We start from the raw sequence: 26654 nt of genomic DNA on the forward strand, positions 1-26654 counted from the left end.
ACTCTGTGACCGGGTGATAAGTCTACTGGTCCGCAGGAATTTGGGCCCACATGGGGATTGCGTGTCATGAAGACTGCGCTGAGTAGGCAATATGCGGATTTCCACTAAGTAGCCATTCCTCTAAGCCAGCGCATTCAGTCACTGTACCACTTCTTGCCTTCTTGATTTGGAGCATTGCCAAGCTCTTAGAATATCTGGGTCCTCGCCGCCTCGCCAAAAAGGAACTGGATATTACTTTGAAAGTAATTGTTGTGCTATATCTGGTGCCGGTAAGAGCATAAGACAATCACCGCCCTGAAGATATTTTATGCAATCCCAGTCGATTGTGATTAGGGATGTGGTGCTCCGAGGGGATCAAAGATCTAACTTGAAAATTTTCCAGTTAACGAAACACTAACCACATCGGAGCCGGATAATACGTCAACTATGGTGAATCAAATTTATGTCTCGTAGTAGGCTCAGAAAGTCTTATCAGATCCGTCAACACGTGATGCCAATCTTACTGAGTGGGTGGAGCGAGGTACTGTAATATACTTGGCCAGTATTGCGAGTCCGAACGGCCACAGACACATTTGATTCGCGCGTAGAACTGAGCTCTGCTGCCTTCTTGAACAGGCTCTTTTTCCGTCTCTGGCGCTGTTGCGATGTTGCGCGAACGCTGCGGAGCGACGTTCTTGATTCTAAGAGAACTTCGTCATATTTTTTACCAATCTGATGAGTTTTATTGTGGAGTATTCGGAGTCTTGAATATACACTGCTCTCGAACTTCTGCGTAGTACTGCGGAAACATTCTGTATTGTGCGATCTTCTGTCCCCGCAGAATATAGTACTCTTGACAAGCTCCGCCACAGGTGCTTTATTCATGCTCAGCTTGACTATAATAAAGAACCTCTAGCCCAGAATACTGTATTAAGCTCTATAACCAGTGGTCTCTGCTTTTGCCAGAACATTCCATTCTGTTAGATGCATGGGATGTGGATTCAGTAACTATCAATACGACTATCGCGGGAGGCTTCTTTGCCGTTCTACTCTTGCGCTGCGCTTTCCTTTCTATCAAGATGAGAAGGTACGGATCATTTCCTCCAAACACGTCTTCTGAAGCTTCTATTTGTTCTTCAGAGGTATCAATACGTGAGAGCATGCGCTTGACTGATTGCCTTATTTCTCGTTTGCGATAGCAAGCATCTTCATATATTTTGCGGGGTGGGTTTGTTGATTGGGAATGACTACCGAGCAGGGACATTAGCCATTATCGGATCAATTATGCCGTGTCTGCCAGTCAAATAGAGGTTCTTCCCGATATTTTAGCCATCAGTTGAAAAGCGCGAGGTTCACCGTGCCACCGGCCTGATGAGTATAATTTACTATCGTCTCATCTCCTAGCAAAGATTCAAATGCTCGGATTCAATCTCTGTTCAAGCAAAGCTCTAACCTATCTGCCATCATTTTAGGTTTCGACCGAGACAAGACAGGGAAAACCCCACGGATGGGCCTCACTGTATTTAAATCGAGAGTAGCTGCGCTTTGCAGTCGGTTAGCGCATGACTTGTCGTTATGTTCAGCCAGCATTCCCATAGGGCCTTGACAGTAAAAGGGAAAGCAAATTACCAATACGCCAGAAAAAGTGAAATCATCATGTTCATGTGTTGTTTTTCCTGTTCAGAAAATTGCAGGCTCTCATGCTTGCGGTCTGTCTGAGTGACGAGTAGCGGGTGGGACCCTGGGGTGCTAGACTCGGGCCTTTAGTTGAACACCTGCAGCCGTTGTCACTGCCCTCACAAAAAGTTCCTATCTCTGTTGAACACAAAAACACGGTCATTTGAACAAGTTCAACAGCTTCCATGATCTGAGCACAACAGCACTTCAAACATTGATCAGGGCTCAGCAACCATGATCAGTTCCACTTTCTTGGAATCAGCACTGGCCGTCGCCCATAAATCCAGCATCTTTCGCCTGATGCTGCACATACTTCACCATCGTTGGCGCCTAGGCCAAGTCAACAATTGATCACTGACCAAAATATCCAAATCTTATCAAAAAGCCAGAAAGTCTCCAAGACTCGAACAACACTTGGGGCTCTCGCTCTACCAATCTCACTACAGGATGATTTGTCTATCGATCAGCATCGAAGTAAGTGCTGTTTAAATATCTTACTTCATCCGCTCACCTGCGTTGCCGAAGCGAACCCCTGGAACCAATACCAAAATATTGAATCGAAAGTCATTTGTCAAGGTTAGAATATCCTTTAATTCTCTCCTCTGCGCATTAGCCTCATTCAGGTGCAGTTTATACGCATAACAGATCGCCTGTGGTGCAAGTTTCGAAAAATTAATACGCGTCAACAAATTATCTGTGCAGAGCGCCTGGAGGCAGCAGGTTATATTACCGCTTACAATTTATACACTCAAGAATATGCTGTGCTATCATGTGCAAATTGGCCTAGTCATCAAAGCACGGAATACCTTACAATTGGCCTCATGGTACGTTATATCAAAGTCTTGATTTATTTGCAGCTTCTTATGCTTTTACCATAGGATGCTAGCCGGGGAAAGAGTCTGGAAGATCTAAATGAGGATAGTTTGTCCAAGGTCAGGAAGACCGCCGGTATCTTTCTGAGGCCTTATTCTAATGGAGCACTAGCTTGTTCATGAATTTGGACGCAATCTGGAGAAAGCACACGGAATACCACCAAGCCAGCTGATTGAGATTTATCAACGGTGCCGAGTGCTCGGACACAAATGTTCGTACTTCTTCGGAGCACAGCAGGTCGAAGCGGTGATATCAACAGGCAGCCCTGCCTCGTCGGAATTGACCAACTATGGAGAACCATGGGTGGATGGAAATACAATATCGGGTATCATTTTCTATGTGTTTGGTTTCTTTCATCTCATTCTGCATCTATGTCTAATATCATACAGAAGACAAGATCGCAGAACCCTGGCCATTGCTGTCCGTACCGCACCCTCCTATTCTGCCACTGAGCGACTTTACCATATCGAGTTCGTTGATTCCTAGAGAACAATGGATGGAGAACATTCAACCAGCAGGTGATCACAAATATAATGCCACGAAAAGCTTTTCTTCTAGTGAAAAGTATGAACTAACATTATCAATTAGGAGACAATAATATAGATCACAGTTCGCCCTTAGCCATCTCTTCTGTTTCTCTACCGCTCGCAAACGGATATAATGTGTCGGCTGCGGAGGACATCTCGCCAAGTTATAATGATTTTGACGCCATTCTAGACAGCCAGAGTCTCTTAGGTCCGAGTTCAGATCTAAATATACTCCCTGAGGACCAATCTAGGCCGCTGCCAATGATGCTCAATACACAGGGGCCGATAACCACAGAAACGCCACCAGAATCAATGAATGCGCTTGGAGGAATTGAAACCAACATCTATTCTTACTCGACACGCACTCAAGAGTTTGAAATTGCCTCCTCTCCAGAACAGTGGCTACCAACATTGGCCAGTCCAAGCCAAAACTTACCATCCCATGAGGTTCAAATGATCTCGCGGGTATCACCAGACACGATAAGTTCCAGAGAGATGAATCGCAGACTCTTGCAACTGTATAGGCCGAGGGGAGACCCGAAGAAAGGCCTGGAAAATGGCCCGGCCCTGTCCAGTTCGAAGCTCAACAGCATGTTGAAATGGGCAGAGGAACTTCGATTACAACCTCCCCCCAATCAAAATTTGCGATTTCTTTTTGACGGCAATTATAAGATGCGCGATATCTTGCCTAAATTGGGGCTTCCAGAGGAATGGGGTACTCTTGAAGGTGGACGGAACTACCTTAGACTGATTAAAGCCGACAAAAGGGATGTCCTCGATCCGTTCGCAAAGCGGATCGCACTGGTCATCTTCTATTTCACCTACGTCCAGCTGCAGAAAACAGAAAAGAAGTCTGGCAAAGGTTCTGTCGCGCATCAATTGCTCAGACCTGACTTTCCAGAGCCTGACAAGCCGCTCTTGGATCAGGTAGCCGGCACTGTACGACTTGGAAAATGGTGGTGGTGGCTTATTGCGACTCTGGGACTTGGCATATTCTTGACTAACACACATAACACCGCTAAATCCATGTATGTATCTGAATTCTTCACAGTGCCTCCCACTAATGTTTAAGTGCTACAGGCATAGTAGTAAATTGAGCAACGAGGAAGCTGCTGCTTTTATGACCTTTATTTTGCGTACGCGACCGGGAACTGTGCGCCTATCTGAATCTTTGGGGGTTCACCTCCAAGCTCGAAATAGGGAAGATGAATCGATTGGGCCGAACCAGAATAACCTGATTGGGACTGCGGACCTGTTCAGCCCGGAAAGACTGGCAGACGCCCACAGAGAAGACTCGAACGGTCTAGTCAGCCATCAAACCTGGGAACCCTGGACAAATATTGATATCGAGACTTGTGCGAATGACAAGATACCAGATTTTCTGGCATTAATGCGTCGATAGTCATGAAAATCATAAGTAAGTATTGGATTTTTTTCTCTTTGACAGTAATGTGACTGAACTTGAACAATGCTTGTATTATCCGCAGCTTGTACCTGTGATTGCTATTTGAGGAAAGCACTTGGCGGGTTTTAACAATGCAGAAGGGGTTTTGAATAGGCTTGGTCACTCTGATTTTGGCCTTAGTGTTCGAAGGAGGCAATCGCCTCACTATGAAGAATATTTGTTGATGGCGGCATGCGGCTGATGAATATCGCGACCTAGCTAACTTTGAGGGTTAGATCCGACCGTCATGTCTCATTGAATATCCTTTGATCCAGACATCAACACTCACTTCCGAGCGAATTTTACCCCGGATGAAGACCGAGACATGGCTTGCTGATCTACAGCCATTCAGGGGCCCGCGATAATCTGAAGCGGGATGTTCCTGTACTAGCAATTGCCGGGTGGCTTTTGAATTTCTAACTTTCTCCCCGAGAGCAAGCAGAGGAAACGCTGAGTAGTTATGTACGCGAAACGGAAAGACACAATCTTTAATGGTCTACGTTTATTCACACAATGCATCAGAACACAGCCTGAATGGCCTAACCAACCGTCGAATTAGTACCTTATTATATCGCCCAAATTGATTGATTAATTTGCTTTTACCATCACCTGTTCTAGGTCTTGAAGAATATGCTCGATAGATTCCCCGCATCACTAGGTTTCAGAAGACACGGTTCTGTCCTTTAATGTTCTTACCCATCCAGGGGATTGATAGAGCTAACTATCAGAATATAATTGGTTTCAGTCTTCGGCTCTCGTTCTCAGCGTTTACATAGTACATGCACAGTAATGTGCACAATTGAATGACGCTATTCTGTGGGTCGTGTGTGACTCGTAAAATGAGCAAAGATGGCTACAGTGGCTGGAATTCGTCAGTTTTGCTCTCCCCCTCCCCGTCCCCCGCCCCGATTTGTCATCCACAATAAGTCAATTCCTCTGCGGCCTGCCTCCCTCCCACTTTAATTAGTCCGAATTCGATTTTTATCATTATCACACCGCCCCCTGTCAGTGTCAGTAGCCCAGGACTCAGTCCCTTTGTTCTCCTTCCCCTAACCCAGGAGGAAAATGATCTTGAGATACTACTATGCCTTACCAGAAGATCAGTGGTATTGGTCCTTCATCACGCTTTTACTATGTTCTGACTGAGTAATCAGATTCGTCTAGTGGTAGAAACCCGCCCTATTTCGTGGGCTGCTCGGCCGCGGGGTGCACTACCACTTCTGCTCGCGGAGAACACGACTCGCTGGCTCTTAGGATCGGCTTCTCGTACTGCCTCAAGCACCTAGAACTTTCTGAAAATGAAGTCAGAAATCGAGTCAACGATAGTTTATGCGTCGACTTGAGCATGATTACCGTGATTTTCTACAGTTTACAGCTGAGTGCGAATGGGCAGGTTGAACAATTATCCGCGTTCGCACTCACCGGTGAGAATTTCTCCGCCGTGATAAAGACAACTATCCGAGCGACTCAAAGCCCAAATCTGAAAGTCATCCCACCGGAAATCTTCGACGTGATAGCGGAGGATTTAACTGCTGCCATCACGAGGTTTCTTCAATGGACGCGTATGGTACATTCCATGAGAACGCGGGGCAATCAGGAGATGAACAACATTTTGCTCACAGCACATGGAGGGGCCTGTGGAGATCACGTGTACTTGATCAGGGCCATGTTGGCCTGTGGTATTGAGCCCCCCCACTTCCGGCTTGCGGATTCCGTCGCACTCCATAACCGCTTTAGTAAGCAGGAATGTCTTGAAAGACTCGCGGCAGAGCACACTAGCCGGTTGACTTATTTACCTTATAGTGCTTGTAGCACAGCACGAATTCTCAGGGCTATAACGATCTCCCAATTTCCAAAGACAACGGAAGCCTGTTATACTTTCAGTGTCAGCTACATCGAGTTTGCGAATAGGACGGGCCTGGGCATGTACGGTATCAGGGAGCTTCCCTTTTTTTTGTCTGATTTTCTGGAAAATGCTTTGAATTGATATCTTACTGTACTACCAGTCTTATCAGCGTGATAGAAGTTGGTATAGTGACTCATGGATAGATAGAATTTCGCCCTCATTGTGAACTTGGATTGAAATGAAATCAGCCTAGAGTCTGCCACCGATGAAGCTATACACGCAACTATTCACGATTACATCTTAAGATTATTTAACCAATTGCCGAATAAACCGGCGGGCAACTCCCAAGTTTAAGTCTGTGCTTGATAGAAAAGTCATTTCCTTGTCTCCTTACGACCTAAGTGGGTACGAATAGAACGTGCGTGCAGATATAAGAGCGAACCATGCAAGACCGATCAAGTCACCCTTAGACCAACTAATCTTGGTCATAAGCGGTTGCTGCAAGCATGTAAGTAGGGTTTGATACTAAAGATGGGAGCAAAAACCTTTTTTAATTCTTCGAACGAGCCAACCGAGGTCGTTGCGGAGAGAAACACAACTGCCGGGCAATCACTTGGCCAGCGATCAAGATTTTCAATGCCAATATTTCCATCATCTTTAGCATATTTTTGCATCAATTCCATCATGACCCTTGCAATAGGTGCCAGATCAATCGCTTCCACCTTACCCGGAGGTCGAACTCGACAACAATCAAGACGTGCTAATGGTCACGTTAAAATAGATTCTATCCGCGTTTATTAATTGAGCTTACCGACTTGAACGTCTCCTGCCATGCTCATCAAGATACCAGAGCAGTCAAGCGAGGGATTTTGGAATCCATGAGTGACTAGATATGAGTATCCCTCCAGAAACTGAAGGTTGTCAGCTGGCTTACACAAACACAGGGGAAGCGGAGGAACGGACCTGAGACATAATGGCAGCAAGCTGCTTTTGGTCAGGAAATGCTTTGCAAGCGACCACATGGTCTAGAGTCAGCGGATGGAATGAGCCCACAGTATAAAGGGCATTTGTGGTCTTATAGAATTCTTGCACTGACGCGATATTGTCGTGCTGAATGCGGCGAACAACCTGTAGAATCTTGCTAGCCTCTTCTCCCCGATACTGGCGAACTGCCAAGGCTTCGCGATGACCAGAGTGCCGGACAGAGACTATGACAGCGCCAGCCAGATCACACTCATAGTATCGCTTGAAATTATCCCAGGGTGACTGCTCTCGTAAAATTGGATCCGAAAGGGCATCATCTTCTGATTCAGTGATACTAGGAAGAGCTAAAGCCCGTGGTTGGCCGTGAATAATTTTACGGCCAGGTACTGGGAGCAGAGGAGCTGCAGTCCTTTGCTCAAAGAATCGCCCCTTTGATGACGGATTTTCAAGGTGCTTGTCACTGGGCTTAGATGGGATACGTGTCGCTTGTTCCGTTCCAGCCGGAAAGGCATCCGGAAGATTGACGCCATATGGCAGAATTTGAGTAATTGGTCTAGCGTCTCTGGACTGCATGACTGTATGTAATGAGTGAGAAGAATTGTGTTAGCATAGATAATCAGAATTACGACGAGCAAGATGGAGGTTTTTGAGTCTGAAAAACTCCTGCGGGATCCTGCGGCCAGCGTACGGATCCGTATACACTAAGCTTACAGCTGCGGGCTGTTACAACGTATATCTAGAGCGGAATAGGCTTGCCTGTTAACATCTTCTCCATGCAATCTTATCCTATCAACTTGCGATGTATCGGGCTCTATTCACCGAGGAGGAGGTCCGCCTAGCTAGAGAGCGGCGGCTCAAGTACCTGGGAACCGCCAAGGTCAAGTTAAATCAGATTCAGTTCGACCCTCCATTGCCCCGAGACTTAGATCCCAAGAATGTTAGTCGGCTACGGGAGATCTTTCGGAAGAATCGGTGTCGTCGCCTTGATGTCGATAACCATGTTCCAGCTGTAGTATCTCGGCATAACCTAGATGTCGCACTCAGGAAGGCAAACATTTCAGCCTTGTCACAGCTGACTAATAATCGCGATCAGTTACCACTGCTGGATTTCCCAACCGGAGAGCTCCAGGCGCTCCACGGACGTCATCGAATACAGGCGGGAGCCGAGCTGCTCCCTCCGGCGGATCGCTGGTGGAGCGTTGATATCTACTTGGATGGTGCATTTGCTGCCTCCTTTCTGTACAAGGATGCCTACTGATTCGGAAAGCAGACATTGGAGAAGACCTAAAGACCGCTCTTGTAGAGGAATATGCCAATCAGAAGAAACCGACCGACGGGGAAATCTACCGGAAAATACGACAATACGAAGATGAGGGGAATGAAGCATTCCGGGAGAGGTGGTTTGTTCGACTGTCAGCCAACAATCAAGACCGAATCAAACAATTGGGCAAAGAAGCAAATCGCCGTCTTCGGCGAGGTTTCGATCGATTACTTTTGATACCAGGACTTTGGCAACATGGGATGAGAATCAGTATGATTCATCGTCTTATCGCTACTAACTGTATAGAGGTGAATTCCAAATTGTACCAAGTCCAGTCAAGTCGCTTACAATCCTTTAGGAGATCCTCACCTATTTAGACTATATTTGGAAGTTCTGGTCCTCTTTAGTGGCCTCAGATGCCGATGCGATGAAGAAGATTGACTCTGATACGGTCGATTCTCTGCAACTACTGGCTCCAGGAAAGACTCGTTCCGACGCGCAAACGGCGGCTGGGCTAGTTTTAGGTGGACGTGCATTTGCAGCTGTTGAAGAAGAAGAACGTAGAGCAATATGGGACCGCTTGAAAGATACCAAAAGACCGGTTCCATCTTTGTATACCTTTTTCGAAGACTTCAAGTACTTGGAGAGCTGCGCTCACTGTGTGAAACGACTATTTGGACCGTCGACCGATTCCATCTGGAAAACCATGAGTTTCATGTTCGACCCATCCGATCATTCTGATTCTCAAAGTTTAATTCAAACCTCAGAGTCTACGTTTAGGTCCGAGCATGCCACTGACGCAGTGCGTCTAAATAAGGCATACCTGCAGGTTTGGCTGTATGCGATGCGGCACTATCCGTTAATGCCCCAAGAGCCAAAACAGGAAGATGGCCTATTAGCTAAGCAGGAGAGGTTCCGTGATGAGAGAGTGATCTACGAGATGGCTGAATTCGCTCATCGTTTAGGCTTTCGATCGCTGGAAATCGATGCTATAATGGATAGTTGTCCAGATCATCAGATCGCAAGAGCAGCTTTACTACAGGCTAGAAAATCCTACCGATTCCGATACCCTCCTCACGATTTTGACGCTCTGGTCAATCGAATTGTGGAGTGCTTCGCGACCGCAATTCCTGCCGATCCTGTGTTGGTTCACGAGCTTCTCGCAGATAGCATCGTTGGCCGCCAGGCGCGTTGCGGCATGCCCACATTTGGAGCCCACAAGCAAGACCGGCACCATCTTTTTCTGGATCGTTTGTGCTCTGATGATTTAGATGCGACTGATACGATTACCACCTTCTTTGTCCGCCGCTGTGTGTTCGAGGCATTCTTTGGAAATCTGACAGATGCGGAGCCAGACGTGCGCGAGCAGAATCAAGACCTACCTGCCGATGACCCTCCCGGGTCACCATTGTTTGTTGGCGATGAAGATCTTCCGAATCAACGCGAATTCACTTCACAATTTGTCCCGCCGGCAGAACAGGAGCCTCAACCCCAACCACAGGATATATCAGAACCACAGATACAGCAGGGCTTAGATCAGCGGCCTCTACCTGACCAGCGAACAACAGGGATCAGAAGAGAGAAAAGTAATCTAAGACCGCGACGAAAGAGAAAGATCACAATACGGAAGCGTCAAAAGCGTGCTCAAGATATTAAGAGCCAGGAGCCAATGGAACTGGATTGGCTGAGTTCGGAATCGTCGCATAGTGGCATGAATGATCAAGAATGTGCAGATTCAGACTCCCATGAAGTTTGTCGGGCTATGATTTCACAAACTGAATCGGGTGCGGTCAGCCTAGGATTATCAGCAGCTCCAAGCCGCAGTGTTACATTCGAGCAGACAGAGCTTATCGATGACTCCGAATTCCAATTTCCTGAACGTTGCTCAGGTTCCGTCTACACCGTGGATGAGGATGGTCAAAACTCGACCCTTTCCCCGGAATTCGCTGCACTCGAGCAGGAAATAACAGACATACTCACGCCACGTGAACAGCTTGAAGCAATTGCATCACGAAACCACTTGCAGTTTGGTGGTCCAACGCATACGCACTCCACAAGATCCGAGAGCGACACCGCTTCCGAAGCTGGCATACATGAACAGCGAGTCTCAGATACTTATATTGAAAATGTGATAAGAGCTCAAGAGGAGCAGGAACGCGTGGAGGAAGACCTGGAACGTGAGAGATTCGAAGAGGAGTTCGGTCATCCCTACCAAGATCATTCAGGTCCGAATCCCACTCTCCTTGACGAACCCTATGGCTCAACACAAAATGCCAATGCTACTCAATTATCAGAGAGCAAGCACAACATGAAACCAAAAGCTCCACAGGCTGCTGATCCGGAAACTGCTGAAACATCAGCAGCAATATATCTTTCTGATGGAGAGTCGAGATCCTTGGTCGAGAACAGCGACTCACTATGTCCAGGTGCTACAAATGTCACCAGCAGTGCGCAAAGCTCTGTCGAAGCTGATGCTGCCCCTAACGCTACAGACCAGAAGGAGCCGCCAAGTCTCGTGGAAATCTCTTTCTGGGTTTTTGAACGAGAGCACTGGAGAAAAACCGACTATATAAAGGTCAACCCCTCGAATACAGCGCCAGTAGAGCGAATGGCGAAGAAATATGCACGAAAAAAATTCTGCCTGTATGATCGATACTTACAAAATCTCAGCCCTGCCCAATGCTATCGCGGAGCTACAGCTGATGGTAATAACGCTATCTTCCTAATTCCAGAGCATGAGGAGCAACAGCTTGTAGCTGAGGGTCGAATTAGCAAGGAAAGGCAGCTGTTATCACTTATCTCTCAGGCCCTTGACCAGGTAGAGACTGAAACCCGACCTCCCGCAAAACGCCACCGTTACATGATGCGGAAGAGAACGTGAACAACTTTCCAGGTCTTGTCTAGACACATGTTGATCGTTCTGAATGGCGTTTATATCTATTAAAGGTGTCACGGGAAGCATAGCAGCATAGGGCTATTTGTGACCTAGGAGCTTCGTCTTAGATCAGTGACTAGCTTGTGGGGACCTTTCTGTTATGTATGCTTCAAGCAATGGTGTATAAGAACTTTTTAACAAGCTGGCATTCTTATGAAGGCACAAATCATGATAAAGTAGACTTGAAAAAGCCCTCACATCACCATTTCCTTTCTGTGAAGTTCGTCTTGTGACGGAAAAACTCACATGACAGCCAGCTTAAAAGCATAGGTCTTTCATTTAGAGACTAGCAATGTGAGAACGATCTCGAAATGTTCAGCCTTCCAGAAGAAACTTCTCGTGCCGTTGTCACTCTCAAGCCGCACGACATCGACGCCAGCCGCCGATTCGGCCTCGCTGGGCGCGCCTTATCTCAAAAATACACTCTGGAAGCTCTCACTTTCCAAACGGAACCGTCTATCCGATTGAAGTAACGAAAATCTCGTTTCACACCAAAGTGCTGCGGAGAACTGCAGCAGACTAAGACACCATGGGCTTGAAATAGGATTTTCTGCCGCAGGAGTTGTGAGCTGACCAATCAATAACGATCGATTGTTAGGGATCCAGCTGCCCTTTGAAGAATTCCCGCAGAACTAATTATGCAGTAAGTGCTGCTCTCAACTGAAACCTCGGTCTAAACATTGGTTTCCTTGGTATCTAAACGCGACAGTATCATTCTTTTCCTAGGAGTAAGAAAAAACTAATGTGGCGCTACGTTTTGATACAGTGGCCTTGCATGTTCCAAACCACACTTCAGCCAACCTTGACGGAAAACTGCTGCGGCCCCGAGGATCCAGCCTCTGACGTCATGTCGAGCCTACAATTAATCACTGGCTGTTCGGCTTCCCATGTCGGGCCTTTGACGGAATCCCCTTCAACTGAAGTCACGCGTCGAGAATGGTCTTATTGTTCGATGCTGGTTCATTCACTGATTGTCTTACTAGCCTATAAACCATTGAAGTCCATGACAACAATGTTAGGAGCTGCGTGTCTATTACCAATCCACTAGAAGGAGCTGCGTCTGCCCTTGGTGCTCAGCACCCCCTGACTAGGCCTTGTTTTGCTCGCAGGTAGAGACTGGGCAGACGTTTCCAACCATCGCTTTAAATTGAGTCCCGTTTTTTTCGCAGACATCTCAGCCTCTGCTGCCTGATCCTCAATCCTATGCATATACTGTTGCGCTTGCTCTTCTATTTCATCCATGTGCTTTTGGGCGTGTTCTTCCATCTCCTTCATACAATCGTCGGCTGTGATGCGTAAGTCGGTCTTACTATCGTCAACGTGCTCGCTAAATTCAGTTTTATGCATTGCACATTCATCCAAGACCTTGTCACAACACTCGCTTAAAGCACTGTCGACAATCTCCTGAACAATTTCCCTCAGGATATGTGTTTCAAGGATGGATTTGATCTTCGCATCGATTAGTCGTTCGAGGTGACGTTCGATCAATTCGATCTTGGTCAAAATGGCTTTCTCCGAATCAGAGAGTAAATTACCCTCAAAATCATCAGATATGGCCGGTAGACATCGACATACTAAGCGAATCAATAATTTGCGGATCAAATCATCGGAAGCACCATAGAGCATATGCTCAAAACGCGCAAGTGTGTCACGCTCCGTGCGTCTTGGAGGGGAATGACGCGTAAAGTCGGTTGCTCGGATTGAGGCCGGTGAAGGGGGAGGACTCGGTGTATTGACTTCAGTAGGACAGCATTGCGATTCTGGGAAAATCAAGAGCGGTCGTTTTCGTCCGTCATCCTCGGGTGGTAATGAAGAGTGATCTATAAACAATCAACAAACTATTGTAGAAGATAAAGTATAGAAGAATATTGGAGTTGAAGGTACCTCGGGGCCGTTTCTCACCCGCACGGGCTAGCTTAGATTTATCATGATATGGAGGTGGATTCACTTGCTGCACCCGTTCGGACGCAGACTCCTCATAATCAGGTGGTCTGTCAAGCCATACACTCAGATCCTTCCAGCGTCTTTCAACCCGGCCCTGGCGGGCCTCATTGGAGGACACCGCTTTGAGAGTTTTTGTGTTTAGGTCATGGACAAAGGTCCTCAGTATACCGAGTTCGTGATCCCTAAATTGTTGCCGACCGAAATAGATTCGTAGAGACTTGGATTCACAAATCCTTGCAAAAGCGGCGAAATTCAAGTCCCTATGCGCTGCAGGGACTGGAGACGGCAGATTAGACGGGCAAAGAACAGTTTCCTCCTCAAGCGCCCGATCAAGTTCTAGAATAAGTAATGAGATGTCCCGAACATTCTTTGCCCTTGTCTGGAGTCTTGTAATAAAATATTCTGGACATAGTGTTTCGTCGCTTACCAAGATTAACCTACACGTTTTGACTGACTCCGGAGAGATTCTGAACAAAAGTGGATTTTGCCCGCTCGAATTACCCGACTTTGCATTGATACCGAGGGAAATGCATCCTTGATTAGTGTATTTATGGTAGGCAAGACGGATACTAGCCACAGAGGGATTGTCCAGAGTAGAAGTAGAAATAAGAACTTTCTTCACGCCTGTTGCCCACGGCATTTTTGTCGATAATTCGGTCATGATGCTGTTGCGAGGAAATTGAGATCAAAGAGAAACCCTCGACGAATCGAGTTACCCTCCCACCCGGGCTTTGAGACAATAAAAGCAGCCCTGACTCGAATATGTTAACAGAAGATGGAGATGACGAAGAAAGAGTAGAGTTGTAGAAACCGTTGCGGCCTGGTCACGAGTGCCTGCCCAATCCAAAATCAACAAGTGAAATCAGAGAGTCCTATGAGAACACAGGAATGGCAGGCCTGGCGGCGAGTACGGCAAGTAGCTAATACTTTCTCTACGTGGGATAATGTGACAGCGAGAGGGAGAGTAGAGCTGAATAGGTGGTTGTCTGCCAGCGTGAAATAAGAAAGGATACTACTTACGAAGATGGGGAAAGGGAAAAAGAGAGTATAAGAGGGCTGGGTGTGGCGAGTCCGGAAGCGGAATCACATTGACTCCGTCTTCCCCTTGGGTAAATTCGCTGTTACTGTTATGCCGCCTCGCGCACGGGCTTCCGCACCGAACAAAGTTCCGTATCGTCCTGACTGTAACAATACGCTCAGGAAAGTTATATGGGTAAGGTCAAGTTTACTAGTACGGCGACGTCAAGCAAGAAAGGCTACAGGGATTGATCATATCTTGTACGGGGCCTTAAAAAGTCGTATGCCCAGCGAGATAGGCTTTTCGCGGATCTTGGACGGGAGAGAGATGCAGGATGACAGACGTTTTCTCAGTAATGAGAGTTCGACGGTGCATACGCGACCGTACCTATCAAGTCCTCCAATGGGACCAGGTCAATTGTGGTAAGCAAAAACCTCTCCACACTTCGTAATGCTTTTTATAAAGCTCTTTCGCCTTTGGCGTAATTTGTCTCTTGGAGTCGATCACTATTCAACAACAGCCAGAATGTTGATTATTGTATCGCACCTCATCTTTCTCTTGCATTTCGGCCAGTTGCGACTATGTCAGATTGAGTCGCGAGCTACACCGTAGCTGAGTCAGCGAATCCTGAGTATTTATTCCCTCAGTATCGAGCGTCCTTTCCGCGAAAACCAGATTTCTGAACACAGACTCCAAGGAATGGAAGTATTCCAGTGTTCCGGGGCGGGTGTAAAAAAAGGTAATAACTGCATCCACTTGACTGTTGGTGAAGGTGTGAGTCGTTCTGAGACTCGCGTCAGCGGTTAAGACATAGATTGAGTAGTTGACTCTCAATTTCTCAATTACAGCAGCGTCGGTGGCTAGAAGAAAACCGAAATCAAGTACACTTGCGAGCGGCCACAAACGGAACCCCTTTTGTCGGTACTTGTGAACTGCTTTGCGCCAAGTGTTTGTACTGCATCTCTCAAAGGGACCATCCTACAGATGCTGCGTGATCAAGTCTATCAGATGGCTTGTTTTTCAGCCTCTTTTGGGGCGCAGGCCGAATCTGTCTGGACCACTGGAGAGTACAGCGTAGTTCAAATAAAATACAAAACACTTTGTTCTACCAGCAAAAGAGTCCGGAATAGGGGCCGGCTTCGAGGTCGCCGATACACTTCGCCGCGGCCTCTACACCAAACCATAAAGTGGTAATACCGACCGGAAGCAACCCATGGGCTACGTTTTCTTCCCAGCAGGTTGAAATAGGCTCAAGGATTTGACGCGGACTTCTGACGACGAGGTGCCTCTGCACGTCCAGGACTTGCAGGATTTCTTCATGGTTCAACCGTCTTTCCTTCGCGAATTCACATTGTGACAGAAGCGCGTATATAATGTGCTCGTCAAATGTCAGGCTCAAAGCAGATTCTGGCACGGGCCTCGGTCGTTTACGGGTCCTGTCCGGATTCTGAACTGTCTCGCGGGAAGATTCTTGACTAACACCTCGTGATACCCTCACGTCGGTCAGTGTATCCCCAGAAGGCTCACCACCGCCCAAAGCAACAAGTGCTCTGAAACTCTCAGAATTTACTTCTGGGTGATTTGCGACGTCAGAGGGACTCATGCACTGGGAAATGCCCGCCTCGATCGATTGCAGCCTAGCCGGGGATGCTGCACCATCTGGAAATGCTGCGAAGAAAGTGGTTAGGGATGGCTCAATTAACAGTTTCGAGAAGGTCACATTTACCCACGCTGCATTCGTGCATACAGCGAGGACAGACCCTCAGGGAAAGTAAATACTTGCATTCGTTGTCTGTATCATGTCGGCTAGCCGTAATTACGGTGGATTCGTCTCTGACAGTCAAGACATCGCGACCCGGTATAAAACCCCCATGGTATGCCCTTTCAGAGAGCTGGCGAATTAGCGCGCACGAAAGCGGCTGCAATTCTCGACAAAGAATGCCAATGAGAGATAAGAGCTGACACTTGCTCAGCATATGTCCAATTCATTTTCAAGGACTCAAAATAAAATACTTCAAAGAACTTGGTTTCCGTCAAGGTATCAATAGGAGAGGGACTCGGCTGTAATGGCAGTAATTTAAAGGGGGTAATCCAGGCATGGGCGCGGGTAAACTTACGCCGAATGAAATCGTTAGCTCTGGCATCTTCGGCTACTCAAGGTACCCTGGTAAGCACTAAAGGCGACCGGTCTTAATTAGTGCTATTGTAGCTCTCACATGGCTTCTTCCGGCGAGTCAAGAAATCATGGACGCCGCTTCTGTCCCCAAAATCTTCCTTCCCATGCTCTAGCATTGAGTTTCTAGAATTATTTTCTTTACTTGAAAACTCTCGAAATTAACGTCACTTGTCCTGGTATGTTTCTGTGTGATAATATAGCGCATCTTTTTGATTATCAATACCGGGCAATAACGCGAGCACCCGCGGAAACCAGATCGCTAAGTGTTATTACAGCCCAAGTGTCATTATGGCTTATATGTTGACGCACTTACCATCAATCTATCCCTCTTAACGACTGGACAGTAAGGAAAGACTGGGTGTCTGCGAGCAGAGCAAGCCGCCAGGCAGAAGAAGCACCACTACTGTTGCATCAAAGCGTAAATCACTAGCAGCAGGCTCCGAGCAGCTTGGGTGGTCTATCTACACAGTACGTTATTTCACGTTTACAAAACACGTGCTGATCATTTCTCAATCCCTGCATTTGCCCAACCCCCGAAGCAGATAGCTTCTAGTGCTGATTTGATAGTAGGTAAAATATTAGTAGTCACTGTGCACCTTGCTTAACGCAGTGCCCAACAAATATGAGTTTTCTGACACTTCAAGACGCATCAGCCGTTAAGAGATCACTGAAGTGGTGGATTAATGCTGGACGAAGATTTTTGCACCAGTTTACGTCAATAGCTCAGAAAGGTCTGATCCCAAGATGAACCGAGAGCGCCGCTCTAGTTCGTCTTAAACCATGGAAAGGCATGATGATGAATGTTGGGCCAGGTCCTAGAATACGACGCAAGCAACAGAATGGAAGCACAACAGCAAAAGGAGATCAATCCGCTCGAAGAATTGGACGAGCTGAGCAGGTGGCCGGGGGCAAAAGCTATGGTAGACAATAAAAATTGGACAGGTGTGCTATCGCCAGAATCAATGGGTGAAAGAAGACGAATAGACGAGAGCGGGAAAACTAACGAGCTAAGTGTATTCACTTGGGTCCGCTATCACGCGAGCAGTCGGTGGCCGGGAACTTTAGCACGTGATACTATCGATTTATGGTATATAAGCTTAATCGCCGCCCAGCTTATTTCTCAAATGGGTCTTTTTTCGTATCCAACTTTCATTTGCCTCTTTGTAGCTGGCCTGTCGCCTCTCGTTGGCCTGGCTTGTATAGTCTCGCCGCGACGATATGGTATCCGCTATCGTCATTCCACGGAATTTCTAACGCACCTAGTTCAATTTGTCACATGCAAACCCTACTACCTCGTGTAATGTATCGCTTCGCAGGTTAATAAACGACTGAAGGCATAGTGCCGGCAGTTTTTACTTTGAGTATATTCATGTCTAAGGCTGAAGCAAGAACTCTATGGCAATCTACGTGCGTCCTTGCGGGTTTACTGACGCTGGTTGGTCTCAAGGGCACAGCGTCGCAGAAGCTAACCCCACGGTTGCACAAAACTATTGGCTTTGAATTACGAGAGCTAGTCTTCAGCTGCTACCTTTTCCAATCTCACCTTCCAATCTCACCAAGTTATGCTACTGATACATTTCCCGTACCATGTTGCATGATTGTGAAAGACTGAGCATTGGTTAAACCCCCTGGGATTTACCGGTGGTTTGTGATTAATGCGTTGGCTTACGCGTTCAACTCGTAAGATAATTCTTACTCACCTACCCCAAGCGATGACAGCTTCACTGGCTGGCTAGCGTTCGATTACGAGGACTCTTCGCAACGTCTCTCGCGATCACATTCACTCCGCGGTGTCAGGTACTACAAATAAAACGTGTCAAAGTCTCCTAAATCGAGCATCCCCAGTCGTACATACTCCGGTTGACTCTGGTGATTTTGTTAGTACGGTGGGGAGGTGCAGGGATTTGAATCCTTTGAATTCTGCCGTATATATGATTATTAATACTTTGTATGGCCACCTGCGGCGTTGATCACCGCTTCGCACCTCGCCGTTATACTGTCAACTAATTCCTCCAAAAATGCTTCTGGTAAGGCATCCCAAGAAGCCCGTACAACCTCACGTAGCCGATTATATGATAGCTGTTCATCATTGGGAAAAAAACGCTCCATCCAGTCTTTTATCCAGTTCCATACAGCCTCAATTGGGTTGAGATCTGGTGAAAAAGCAGGCCAAGTAATTGGAAAGACTCCACGCTCTCGAAGTTCTTGAATAGTATCCTTACTTGCATGGCCGGGTGCGTTATCTTGCATCAATTGAAGCCGTTGTTGTTCTTCCTGCTCAATTAAACGTATATAACCATGGATTATTGGAACAATCCGCTCGGAATAACGCTCGGCGTTAATACTGCCCCATTCCTTCTCCCAAAAAAGACAGGGCCCTTTGGAATTGCCGTGGAATGAAGCCCAAAACATCCAGCCACGTTTACGCGGTGGATTTGTACGAAGGCAGGTTTCATCAAGTTCTTCACCGACTTTGCGAGTCACATATATCCGTTTATGAAAGCCTGAAGTTACCCAGGTTTCATCAGTCCAAAGAATTCGATTCCATTGATCACGAGTCCAATTTAAGTGTTCAAGTGCCCAAGCTAACCTTGCCTGTTTATTGGCCGGTCAAAGAGGTGGTTTCCGAAGAGCTTTGCAGCGTGAATAGCCTCGCTTTCTAAGAGCGTGTGCCAAGGCAGTAGTTCCAACAGGTAGTTCAAGTTCTTCAATAACGCGATAGTATGGCAAACGGCGTGTACGTTTGGAGCTCGATATCCATTGTATAATATTATCAACATCTTCTTCTGAAAGCTTTGGTGGATTGCCTTTGGCCTTTCGAAGTGTAGCTTGTTGGCTTTGACACGTATATTGTACTTGGCGATAGCTGAATCCAAGCTGCTTTGTAATTTGTTGATATGTTAAGCCAGCATCACGAAGAGTAAGAACTCGGAGTCGATCATCTCGATTAAGGCGCTTTGAATGAGGTGTTTTTGGAGAGGTAGGCTCAGGCTCAGGCTTAGGCTCTGGTGTAGAAGGCATCTTTGCAACAACAAGAATTAGTATATATCAAGAATTTAAGCGTGTGTACGGCTTCACGAATTTGACACGTAGCTTGATAAGGAAGGCGGTGCTTGGTGGTAGACACACCGCTTGAAGGATACAAATCCCTGCACCTCCCCACCGTACTAACAAAATCACCAGGGTCAACCGGAGTATATTGTCGGATTATTATCGTGCTGGGCGCCAGTATCGGCCCTGAAGGAATGGCTAAAATGGAATCCATGTTCACGATTAAGTAAGAGAGGGGATTATCGCTGTTTTGATTAGCCATATTCGGATTTCATTGTTACCTAATTCCGGCAAAATAGTCACACAGGTCTCAATAAATCCAGCAGTCCATCCGAATCGAAATGCTTCTCAGTAATAGCCTCAGTTGTTGCAATTTCCTCCAGCTTAGTCGGGCAAATTGTCTCAAAGTTAGAGAGCATTCGAAAACGTTGAATTCCACTTCTACTACATCTCCTCAGAAAAACGCCTCGCTTCTCATCCAGTAAATTGACAAACCCATCAAATTCAAGTTGTGAGATCTTCTGAATGCTACAGCTGATGGTTAACCTTGTGTGTCAAATTCTCTGATCCATGGCAGACTTACTGAGAATCATAAATGTCGAATTCACCGCCCCATGGTACTAATAGTAGAATACCGACCCCAAAACGACTAGCCAAACGATACCAGTTTCTAGAGGAATATAGAAGGTTTCGGAGCGTTTTCATCTGATTTTGGAGCTCTTCGTTATCGCTTTCAAGGTCAGGCTGGTTTTCAATGATAATAGCCGACAATACTTCTGAGTCTGCAAAACTTCGGGGACGCTGGTTATTGGCATATAACCTTCTCGCTCTCCGTTCATATATGTTAACCAGATAGAATCGACTTATTCTGTTTTGCAATCGCGCGACCAACTTCAGATCTCCCGACCGTGCGATGGCCTGCACGGCAGTCTTCAAGGTGCTGGGTTTTGAGAAAGGTAATAATGCATCATTCCTCTTCAAGGCTTTAAAAATATCCCGAAGCTGAAGAATAGCATAGGGGCTACCTACGGCAAAGAAAAGACGTGTAGTCAAATTTAGATCGTGGCGGTTTGTCGAGCCAAAGGATCCGAGAAATCGTCTGATATCTTTCACCGAATCGCGGCAGTGCATCTGCCGTGGTAGATTCGTCCAGGATTGAACGTCTCTTATTCTAGCGTTTGTCCGCCGCCGTGGTGGGGACGGTCGCAGTGAAGGAAGGAGCGAAGCTGTAGAATTCTCCAGTGTATCTGATTGGCTGGGTCCTGTAAGATGTGACCTAGCTGTCCTGAACGAGTTCGACGAGTTAGATGTCATCGGGAATGTTTCTGCTCCTGATAGAAAAGTGTGGGTGCCCAAGTTTCTAGTGAAAGGTTTGATGATACTGTATAGCTTCTTTACATGATCGATGAGATCATTAAGTTCTGGCTGGGCACGGAATTGAAGGGCGACCTGCGAGACCATTTGCTCGTGGTCTGCGAGTTTCTAGTGTTGATGAGTCTTAGTATTGAGGCTAGTGGATTGAGCATTCGCATACTTACTCGTATTAATTCGCTGTTACCAGATATCGCTGAGACATATGCTATGCTAGTATTTTCTTCGAGTGATCCATATCGCTGTGATGTAGTCACGTGGTCAGCAGGCGTTGTAGCCGACGAAGTCATCGTAAGAGGAGAGTTTGCGGATAGCGTTTCCAGAAATGCCAAGATCTGGTGATTGCTCATAGCGAATGATTTAAGAATCAGAGGCTGTTTCTTGTGCAGTGCTGTTCTTTAATGGGAGATATGGCCAAGTTCATGGAAGCGCAGCTTCCGGGACCATGTTGGCAAATTTGAATGAGCTCTGAGGTAAGATGCGAGCTTAGGGTTCTAGACAGCGTAGTTCGATACTGTAAAATTTCTTTCACTCACGGACTCATTTCAATTATGGAGGAATATGGTCAAAGACAACTTCGCAGCGTGGTTCTGGCCTATTTTATAATTGATTGTGAATAGAAGAATTCTAGTATCATGTCGTCCAAGAGCTTCCTAGTGTTCCAATGCCTAGCCTCCACTGCATATTTATCTCATAGATTTTGACCAATGAAAAGGCGCACCATCACGCCTTCGGCAAATCAAGAATAGCAGGGAGCTGAAGTGACTGACTTATTTGACACATTGTGAGTCAAGATTTAAGAGAATATTGGGCATTGCCACCTAGGTTACTACATCAAGTACTCCTGTCTCCGATTTACATTCGTTCTGACTGCCATAGCTTAGGTGATTGCTAGTTCTGCTGCGGACACCCTAACGGCCAATCACTGAAGCGCTAAGACTTTAACGTGAGAGTTGTGTGAGACCTGCGGTATTAGTGGTTTCTGCCCGCGGTAATTGACAAGACCTGCGGCACAAGTGCGCTAATTCCTGATTCGGGAAAATGAGCTCATCTGTCGTATTACCACGCAGCAGAGGCCTAAGGACTATATAGAGGTTGGCTTGCAGTAAGAAAGTGCAGTTTATCTTGATTATTCCTACAAATCCTCTTGTTGCCGAATAACGTACTAGGGATAAGAAAATGGAGTCGCGAATCCTAAATCTTCAATGGCTCCCTACAGAGATCTTACTTTTGATTTTACAATATCTTTGTCTCAATGACCTGCAGAGCCTTGCTTGTGTGAATGGAAGGTTACGAGAGATCTCTATTCCAATACTTTTTCGCCACGTTCGATTTACTTTCTCACATCCTGGCCTTCGTGCTCTAAGAGATTTCGCGAAGTCTCAAGCCAGCAAACATGTTAGAATTCTGACTTATAGAGCCCCAACGTTGCTGAAACCAAGTGAGTAAATTGAAGAATACAGCTGCGAGAAAGCAGTCTAAGAATGACGCAAGGCCTCTTAGATTTTGAGTATTTCAAGTGTGAAATTCTCACGCCCGAAGCTTATTCTACAGCGACAAGACAGTTTTATGGTGAAGACCCTACAGGCACTTTCCCTCCATATATGGAAATCTACAGTACCATCAAGCACCTCTGCGAAGATCATCAAAGGATAACGAGGAGGAAGTTCGATTTAAAAATGTTGATAGCCTCTCTCGAACTTCTTCCTCGAATTAGTGAGCTTTCAATACAGTTCTGCGAGTCCATCGATACAGGAGTCTGGGATGTCTCATGCCTTGATCTCAACATCTGTGACTTCGAACAGTCCTTCAATCACCATGCTCAAACAGTGACTGAAGCTTTGAGGGCTTCCAAGAATGCAGGGATTGCTTCAGGGACTATTTCATTGGATTTCTCGGAGGTACCGTTCTGCCTATATGAAAGGCCGATGTTCTCTAGAATATCGAAATCGCTGAAAGGTCTAATCGAGTTCAGTACGTCCATATGTGTGATTGGAGACAGTACACCTTTGCAGCTATTAGTCGACACGGGATTGACCCTGAAATGCCTTGAGCTAAGACATCTAATGATCAGGTACGAAACATGGCGCAAACTTCTTGAGGTTAACAGAGATTCCCTCCATCGTATTGCGTTGTATGACACTGAAATCTTTGGTGTGGGTGAAGCTGGTTCTTTTTCGTATGAGGTTTCCCGTCAAATCCGCTCAATTATGTTCTCTGAGTTTCAATCCACGGTGAAGAATGAGCCTGGGCAGGATCCTATGATTACGACACCCGGCACCAATCACGTTTCTCTGGTCTGGAGGAAGGCATTACAGCCGATTGAGAGCCGAGAAGATGAGCACGCCCTCGTATTTGATACAGATGGAGCGATTTCTCTAACCTTGTTTTCCTCTCTTAATGGAAGCGAGGCTGGCCCAAGGTCCTCTTCGGGCGATACCGACAAGACAGTGACCGTCACCTTTCGAGCCTACGAGCGCGGGAGATGGAAGAAGATGTGCAGTATACCAGTCACAAAATCCGATATACGCGAAGCTCAGAGGGTCGCGGATCAGTACGCGCAGGCGGAGCACCGGAATGCACGATTCTATGACCTTTCTCTCCGGAAAGTTTCCGTTAATTGGTGTGTTCATGCAGCGATCCACGATGGTACCTTTACTATTCTCATGAGTCTGGGAAGAAGTCTGCATATAACGCGGCAATTGATGGCGTCGGTTGCACAAATGTTCGGGGTATACCAGAGAATATAATAACGGCAGATGATGTTATGCAATAGTGTGAACAATAAATAAGGACAGTGCGCTGTGGAAGAGCCACGAACGTGGTCTGCAGTCTTTTTTGAATTCTCTACAATTAATCCAGCTACTGTGAAGGAGTCATGCTCAGTTCCGTCTCCAGTCAGCATCTTGACAGTTATAAAAGATCTGGTGGTCTATATATCGGAGTGGAACGCATTTGGTGCTAGACCGGCCGGCTTTCCATTACCCTGACTATAGGCCGTGGCGCCTCAAAGACTGGCCCTGCACTGTGGGTGCTGGAGCATATCTGTGTGCTGTTGGATTCGAAAAGGATCGCGTTGCCAGCACCAAGTAAACTAGAACTAGTGGTATGGCAAAGAGAGCCTTGTCTTGTAGAGCCTTGAATATATTATCAGATGAATACTTGCTGAGGCCCACCACTCTTCAAGGCTAACCACGAAAATAAGAGCATCACCGAATCATAGCCCCTCGAGATTGTCGGCTTGTGTGATAACTAAAGCAGATATGTAGCTTGTCCCACCATGCCTTGCGTTCACGAATGACTGAATCGATCGAAATCAGAGACTAGTCTCGTTAGGATCAATGACGGCCTGTTTGACTTTCCTTTTCGCTTTGCTGTATTTCCCAGAAAGTCCTCGGTTCCAGCTCTCCCATTGCTCTATCTCTTCCTTATAACGCTCGAGCTGGATTTCTTTCCTTTGAGCTTCAGACTCTAGGACTTCCAACCTCGCTTGAAGCTCGTCAATCTGTTCCTCCATTATTTGAGTGTCTGTACCACTTGATGCAAGTCGTCTACACAATTGATGTGACAAATCAATCATGAAGTCACCTCCTTCTGCTATAACTGTCTCCAAGTTTTCGACTGAGAGCGCGCTATATCTCAATGCGACAAAGCGGGATAATAGTCTTCGAGCTGGATTCTCTGGAGGTACGGCAGTCGGTGTCGAGCCGTATATCAACCGAATCGAATCTGCAAGATGTGGAAATAGTTCGCTGAGAAGATCATTGCATGCCAGTAAAACTTGTGTAAGGCGTTGTATTGCAAATTCCTCGAGTTCGGTAAAGCAAAATCGGTGAGCAAAACAATAAACCTTGGAGTGGATCAGGATCGCATGGCCGAGAGCTTCGGGACGATTCTCTGTTGTTTTGCTGAAGCCACCTGCAGCAGTTTGAAAGGTCAAGGCTGGTAAACCAAATCTGCTGTATCGACTCAAAGGTGGTAGAGGTCGGTCAGGTTCCCATTCATTGTGAAGTTCGGTGTCTGGAACTGGTGATTCAACGTCAGAAACGTCGAAGTTTCCATCCAAATCGATATCTGCGATGAGATCAGGATCTGGTCCAATGATGTTCGCGGTTTTCAGTTGCATCTGATAGACATTACCATTTCCCGTCTCTCGGTACTTCTCCTGTTCATCGTAAACTGCACCTGGAACATAATAGTCTGAAGTATAGAGATAGCTCAAGACGCATTCTACTGTCGGCTCATCAAAATCCGACCAGTCGATCGGTTCGCTGTTTCCATGTTCCCTCCACGGCCCGTTTATTCGGGCATTTAACGCTGATGAGTTGCATGCTAGTATCGTGGGATGAGCATAGTAGATGCGCTTGTTCTCGCCCGCAATAATTTGAAGCGGGCTATCAGTGAAGATACTGCATCTATTTTAGCTAGTCATATGGACTGTATTCGATATACCTACCTTGGATTTTGAAGTAGTTTCTGGAATACTGCCATATTGATCGCTGTCAGAGTCAATTAAAGGGAAACCCTTAAGATGACTCAAATAACTGAAACCATGGCTAGGCGGAGTTTATAGAACTCTGTCGAAGAATTAGCCGCGGCATCCGTGCTATAAAGAACAAAGACAGATAGATGTATGCGTCTGCCACACCGTCTCCATTCTGATCCTGCAATGAGAAAACTTATGACGAATGGAATATTGACTGTATGTCTAACCGATAAGGGGTCGCATGTAGGAGATATTGGTCGCTTCTTCTCTCCGCGGGCCACGTATGATGCAGAGACACGTGTCCGGCCGTGCCAATGAGTCGAGCCTTGCCTAGGCATCAACAGAAATTACTGGTATCTGGCAGCTCTATCGATATCAAAGCTAATTGAAACTTTGAATATATTCATCACTGTACGTACCGGAGAAGACTAGGACCTCTATCTCGGCGGGGGAGTAAGTTTCCCTCTTTTTCAATTTCTTATCAGGATACGATAAGAAGCATCAGGTTATGCGGCATAGAAGCGAGACTGACTGATTTGACTTGTCACAATCTAGAGACAGACATTCTAAATCAGCCCTCCATGCATTGTTATTCCGCTTGGTAGGCTTTGTAGTGGTGACGGTGACTATAACTCAGCGAAGCGGGGTAACAATGCTTGGTTGTAATTGAACACTTAGCGAGATAATTCTCTTGAGATTGTAAAGGAGGTTACCGGCGTGCGTATACCCGATATGTAGCTAGTAATTATGTCTTACTCATCTATAAATACAGCATTAATCTCAATCAGCTATTATGTCTCGAGTGAATCTCATTTCCCGCATCCACTAGGTAGCTGATGTATGCCGAGTTAATCGACTAGCCAGGCTCGTGAGACGTGGACACCTCTTATTTGGACACGTTTCGATCAGCGATCAGCAGGCTTCTCGACCTGGGGTAATACAGAGCTTGTTATGTTTGCGTAGAATCTTCCAGCCGTATCGTTACCAGTGCAGGGAACTTCTACGGATTTCTTACACGTTACCGTTATCTCGGCCTTCTAATGTAATACGCCGATTGTAGCCTTCCAGAGAATTACTAAATG

At 46.5% G+C, this 26654-nt stretch overlaps 12 protein-coding genes across 12 annotated transcripts; 7 read left to right on the forward strand and 5 right to left on the reverse strand.

Moving 5' to 3' along the window:
* Positions 1-444: 444 nt before the first annotated feature.
* Positions 445-864, reverse strand: BO82DRAFT_347085 (uncharacterized protein; the record flags this gene model as incomplete). The annotated part of the gene is made up of 1 exon (XM_025633777.1): positions 445-864. The coding sequence occupies one exon, from the start codon at positions 862-864 to the stop codon at positions 481-483; it is 384 nt and encodes a 127-aa protein (XP_025486613.1). The 3' UTR covers positions 445-480.
* Positions 865-2134: 1270 nt separating this feature from the next.
* Positions 2135-3222, forward strand: BO82DRAFT_205763 (uncharacterized protein). Its single transcript, XM_025630650.1, has 5 exons — positions 2135-2232; positions 2286-2480; positions 2535-2588; positions 2641-2854; positions 2919-3222. Exons 2-5 carry the CDS (start codon positions 2478-2480, stop codon positions 3125-3127), a joined length of 480 nt encoding a protein of 159 aa, XP_025486614.1. The 5' UTR covers positions 2135-2232; positions 2286-2477; the 3' UTR covers positions 3128-3222.
* Positions 3223-3728: 506 nt separating this feature from the next.
* BO82DRAFT_407128 (uncharacterized protein) lies at positions 3729-4458 on the forward strand (the record flags this gene model as incomplete). The annotated part of the gene is made up of 2 exons (XM_025639612.1): positions 3729-4084; positions 4137-4458. The coding sequence occupies 2 exons, from the start codon at positions 3729-3731 to the stop codon at positions 4456-4458; spliced, it is 678 nt and encodes a 225-aa protein (XP_025486615.1).
* Positions 4459-5503: 1045 nt separating this feature from the next.
* Positions 5504-6628, forward strand: BO82DRAFT_359133 (uncharacterized protein). The gene has a single exon (XM_025636484.1). The coding sequence runs from the start codon at positions 5846-5848 to the stop codon at positions 6485-6487; it is 642 nt and encodes a 213-aa protein (XP_025486616.1). The 5' UTR covers positions 5504-5845; the 3' UTR covers positions 6488-6628.
* A 203-nt stretch (positions 6629-6831) lies between these two features.
* Positions 6832-8329, reverse strand: BO82DRAFT_426160 (uncharacterized protein; the record flags this gene model as incomplete). Its single annotated transcript, XM_025640349.1, has 4 exons — positions 8087-8329; positions 7310-7905; positions 7158-7257; positions 6832-7106 (listed from the first exon to the last, which is right to left on the reverse strand). Exons 1-4 carry the CDS (start codon positions 8103-8105, stop codon positions 6832-6834), a joined length of 990 nt encoding a protein of 329 aa, XP_025486617.1. The 5' UTR covers positions 8106-8329.
* BO82DRAFT_426169 (DUF3723 domain-containing protein) lies at positions 8130-11655 on the forward strand (the record flags this gene model as incomplete). Its single annotated transcript, XM_025640350.1, has 3 exons — positions 8130-8547; positions 8601-8899; positions 8950-11655. The coding sequence occupies 3 exons, from the start codon at positions 8130-8132 to the stop codon at positions 11470-11472; spliced, it is 3240 nt and encodes a 1079-aa protein (XP_025486618.1). The 3' UTR covers positions 11473-11655.
* Positions 11656-12284: 629 nt separating this feature from the next.
* On the reverse strand, positions 12285-14225 carry BO82DRAFT_205842 (uncharacterized protein). Its single transcript, XM_025630651.1, has 3 exons — positions 13411-14225; positions 12870-13346; positions 12285-12821 (listed from the first exon to the last, which is right to left on the reverse strand). The coding sequence occupies exons 1-3, from the start codon at positions 14129-14131 to the stop codon at positions 12571-12573; spliced, it is 1449 nt and encodes a 482-aa protein (XP_025486619.1). The 5' UTR covers positions 14132-14225; the 3' UTR covers positions 12285-12570.
* Positions 14226-15739: 1514 nt separating this feature from the next.
* BO82DRAFT_359136 (uncharacterized protein) lies at positions 15740-16389 on the forward strand. The gene has a single exon (XM_025636485.1). It carries the CDS (start codon positions 16102-16104, stop codon positions 16261-16263), a length of 162 nt encoding a protein of 53 aa, XP_025486620.1. The 5' UTR covers positions 15740-16101; the 3' UTR covers positions 16264-16389.
* A 1443-nt stretch (positions 16390-17832) lies between these two features.
* BO82DRAFT_359137 (uncharacterized protein) lies at positions 17833-18539 on the forward strand. The gene has a single exon (XM_025636486.1). It carries the CDS (start codon positions 18034-18036, stop codon positions 18274-18276), a length of 243 nt encoding a protein of 80 aa, XP_025486621.1. The 5' UTR covers positions 17833-18033; the 3' UTR covers positions 18277-18539.
* A 1433-nt stretch (positions 18540-19972) lies between these two features.
* Positions 19973-21421, reverse strand: BO82DRAFT_436643 (uncharacterized protein). The gene is made up of 3 exons (XM_025641131.1): positions 21254-21421; positions 20299-21197; positions 19973-20243 (listed from the first exon to the last, which is right to left on the reverse strand). Exons 1-3 carry the CDS (start codon positions 21374-21376, stop codon positions 20015-20017), a joined length of 1251 nt encoding a protein of 416 aa, XP_025486622.1. The 5' UTR covers positions 21377-21421; the 3' UTR covers positions 19973-20014.
* An 808-nt stretch (positions 21422-22229) lies between these two features.
* On the forward strand, positions 22230-23899 carry BO82DRAFT_321850 (uncharacterized protein). The gene is made up of 2 exons (XM_025632747.1): positions 22230-22527; positions 22581-23899. The coding sequence occupies exons 1-2, from the start codon at positions 22266-22268 to the stop codon at positions 23834-23836; spliced, it is 1518 nt and encodes a 505-aa protein (XP_025486623.1). The 5' UTR covers positions 22230-22265; the 3' UTR covers positions 23837-23899.
* Positions 23900-23951: 52 nt separating this feature from the next.
* On the reverse strand, positions 23952-25961 carry BO82DRAFT_321852 (uncharacterized protein). The gene is made up of 3 exons (XM_025632748.1): positions 25543-25961; positions 25227-25495; positions 23952-25160 (listed from the first exon to the last, which is right to left on the reverse strand). Exons 1-3 carry the CDS (start codon positions 25575-25577, stop codon positions 24403-24405), a joined length of 1062 nt encoding a protein of 353 aa, XP_025486624.1. The 5' UTR covers positions 25578-25961; the 3' UTR covers positions 23952-24402.
* Positions 25962-26654: the final 693 nt, after the last annotated feature.

This window comes from Aspergillus uvarum, assembly GCF_003184745.1.
Source record: "Aspergillus uvarum CBS 121591 unplaced genomic scaffold BO82scaffold_85, whole genome shotgun sequence".
In the NCBI taxonomy this organism is placed as follows: domain Eukaryota; kingdom Fungi; phylum Ascomycota; class Eurotiomycetes; order Eurotiales; family Aspergillaceae; genus Aspergillus; species Aspergillus uvarum.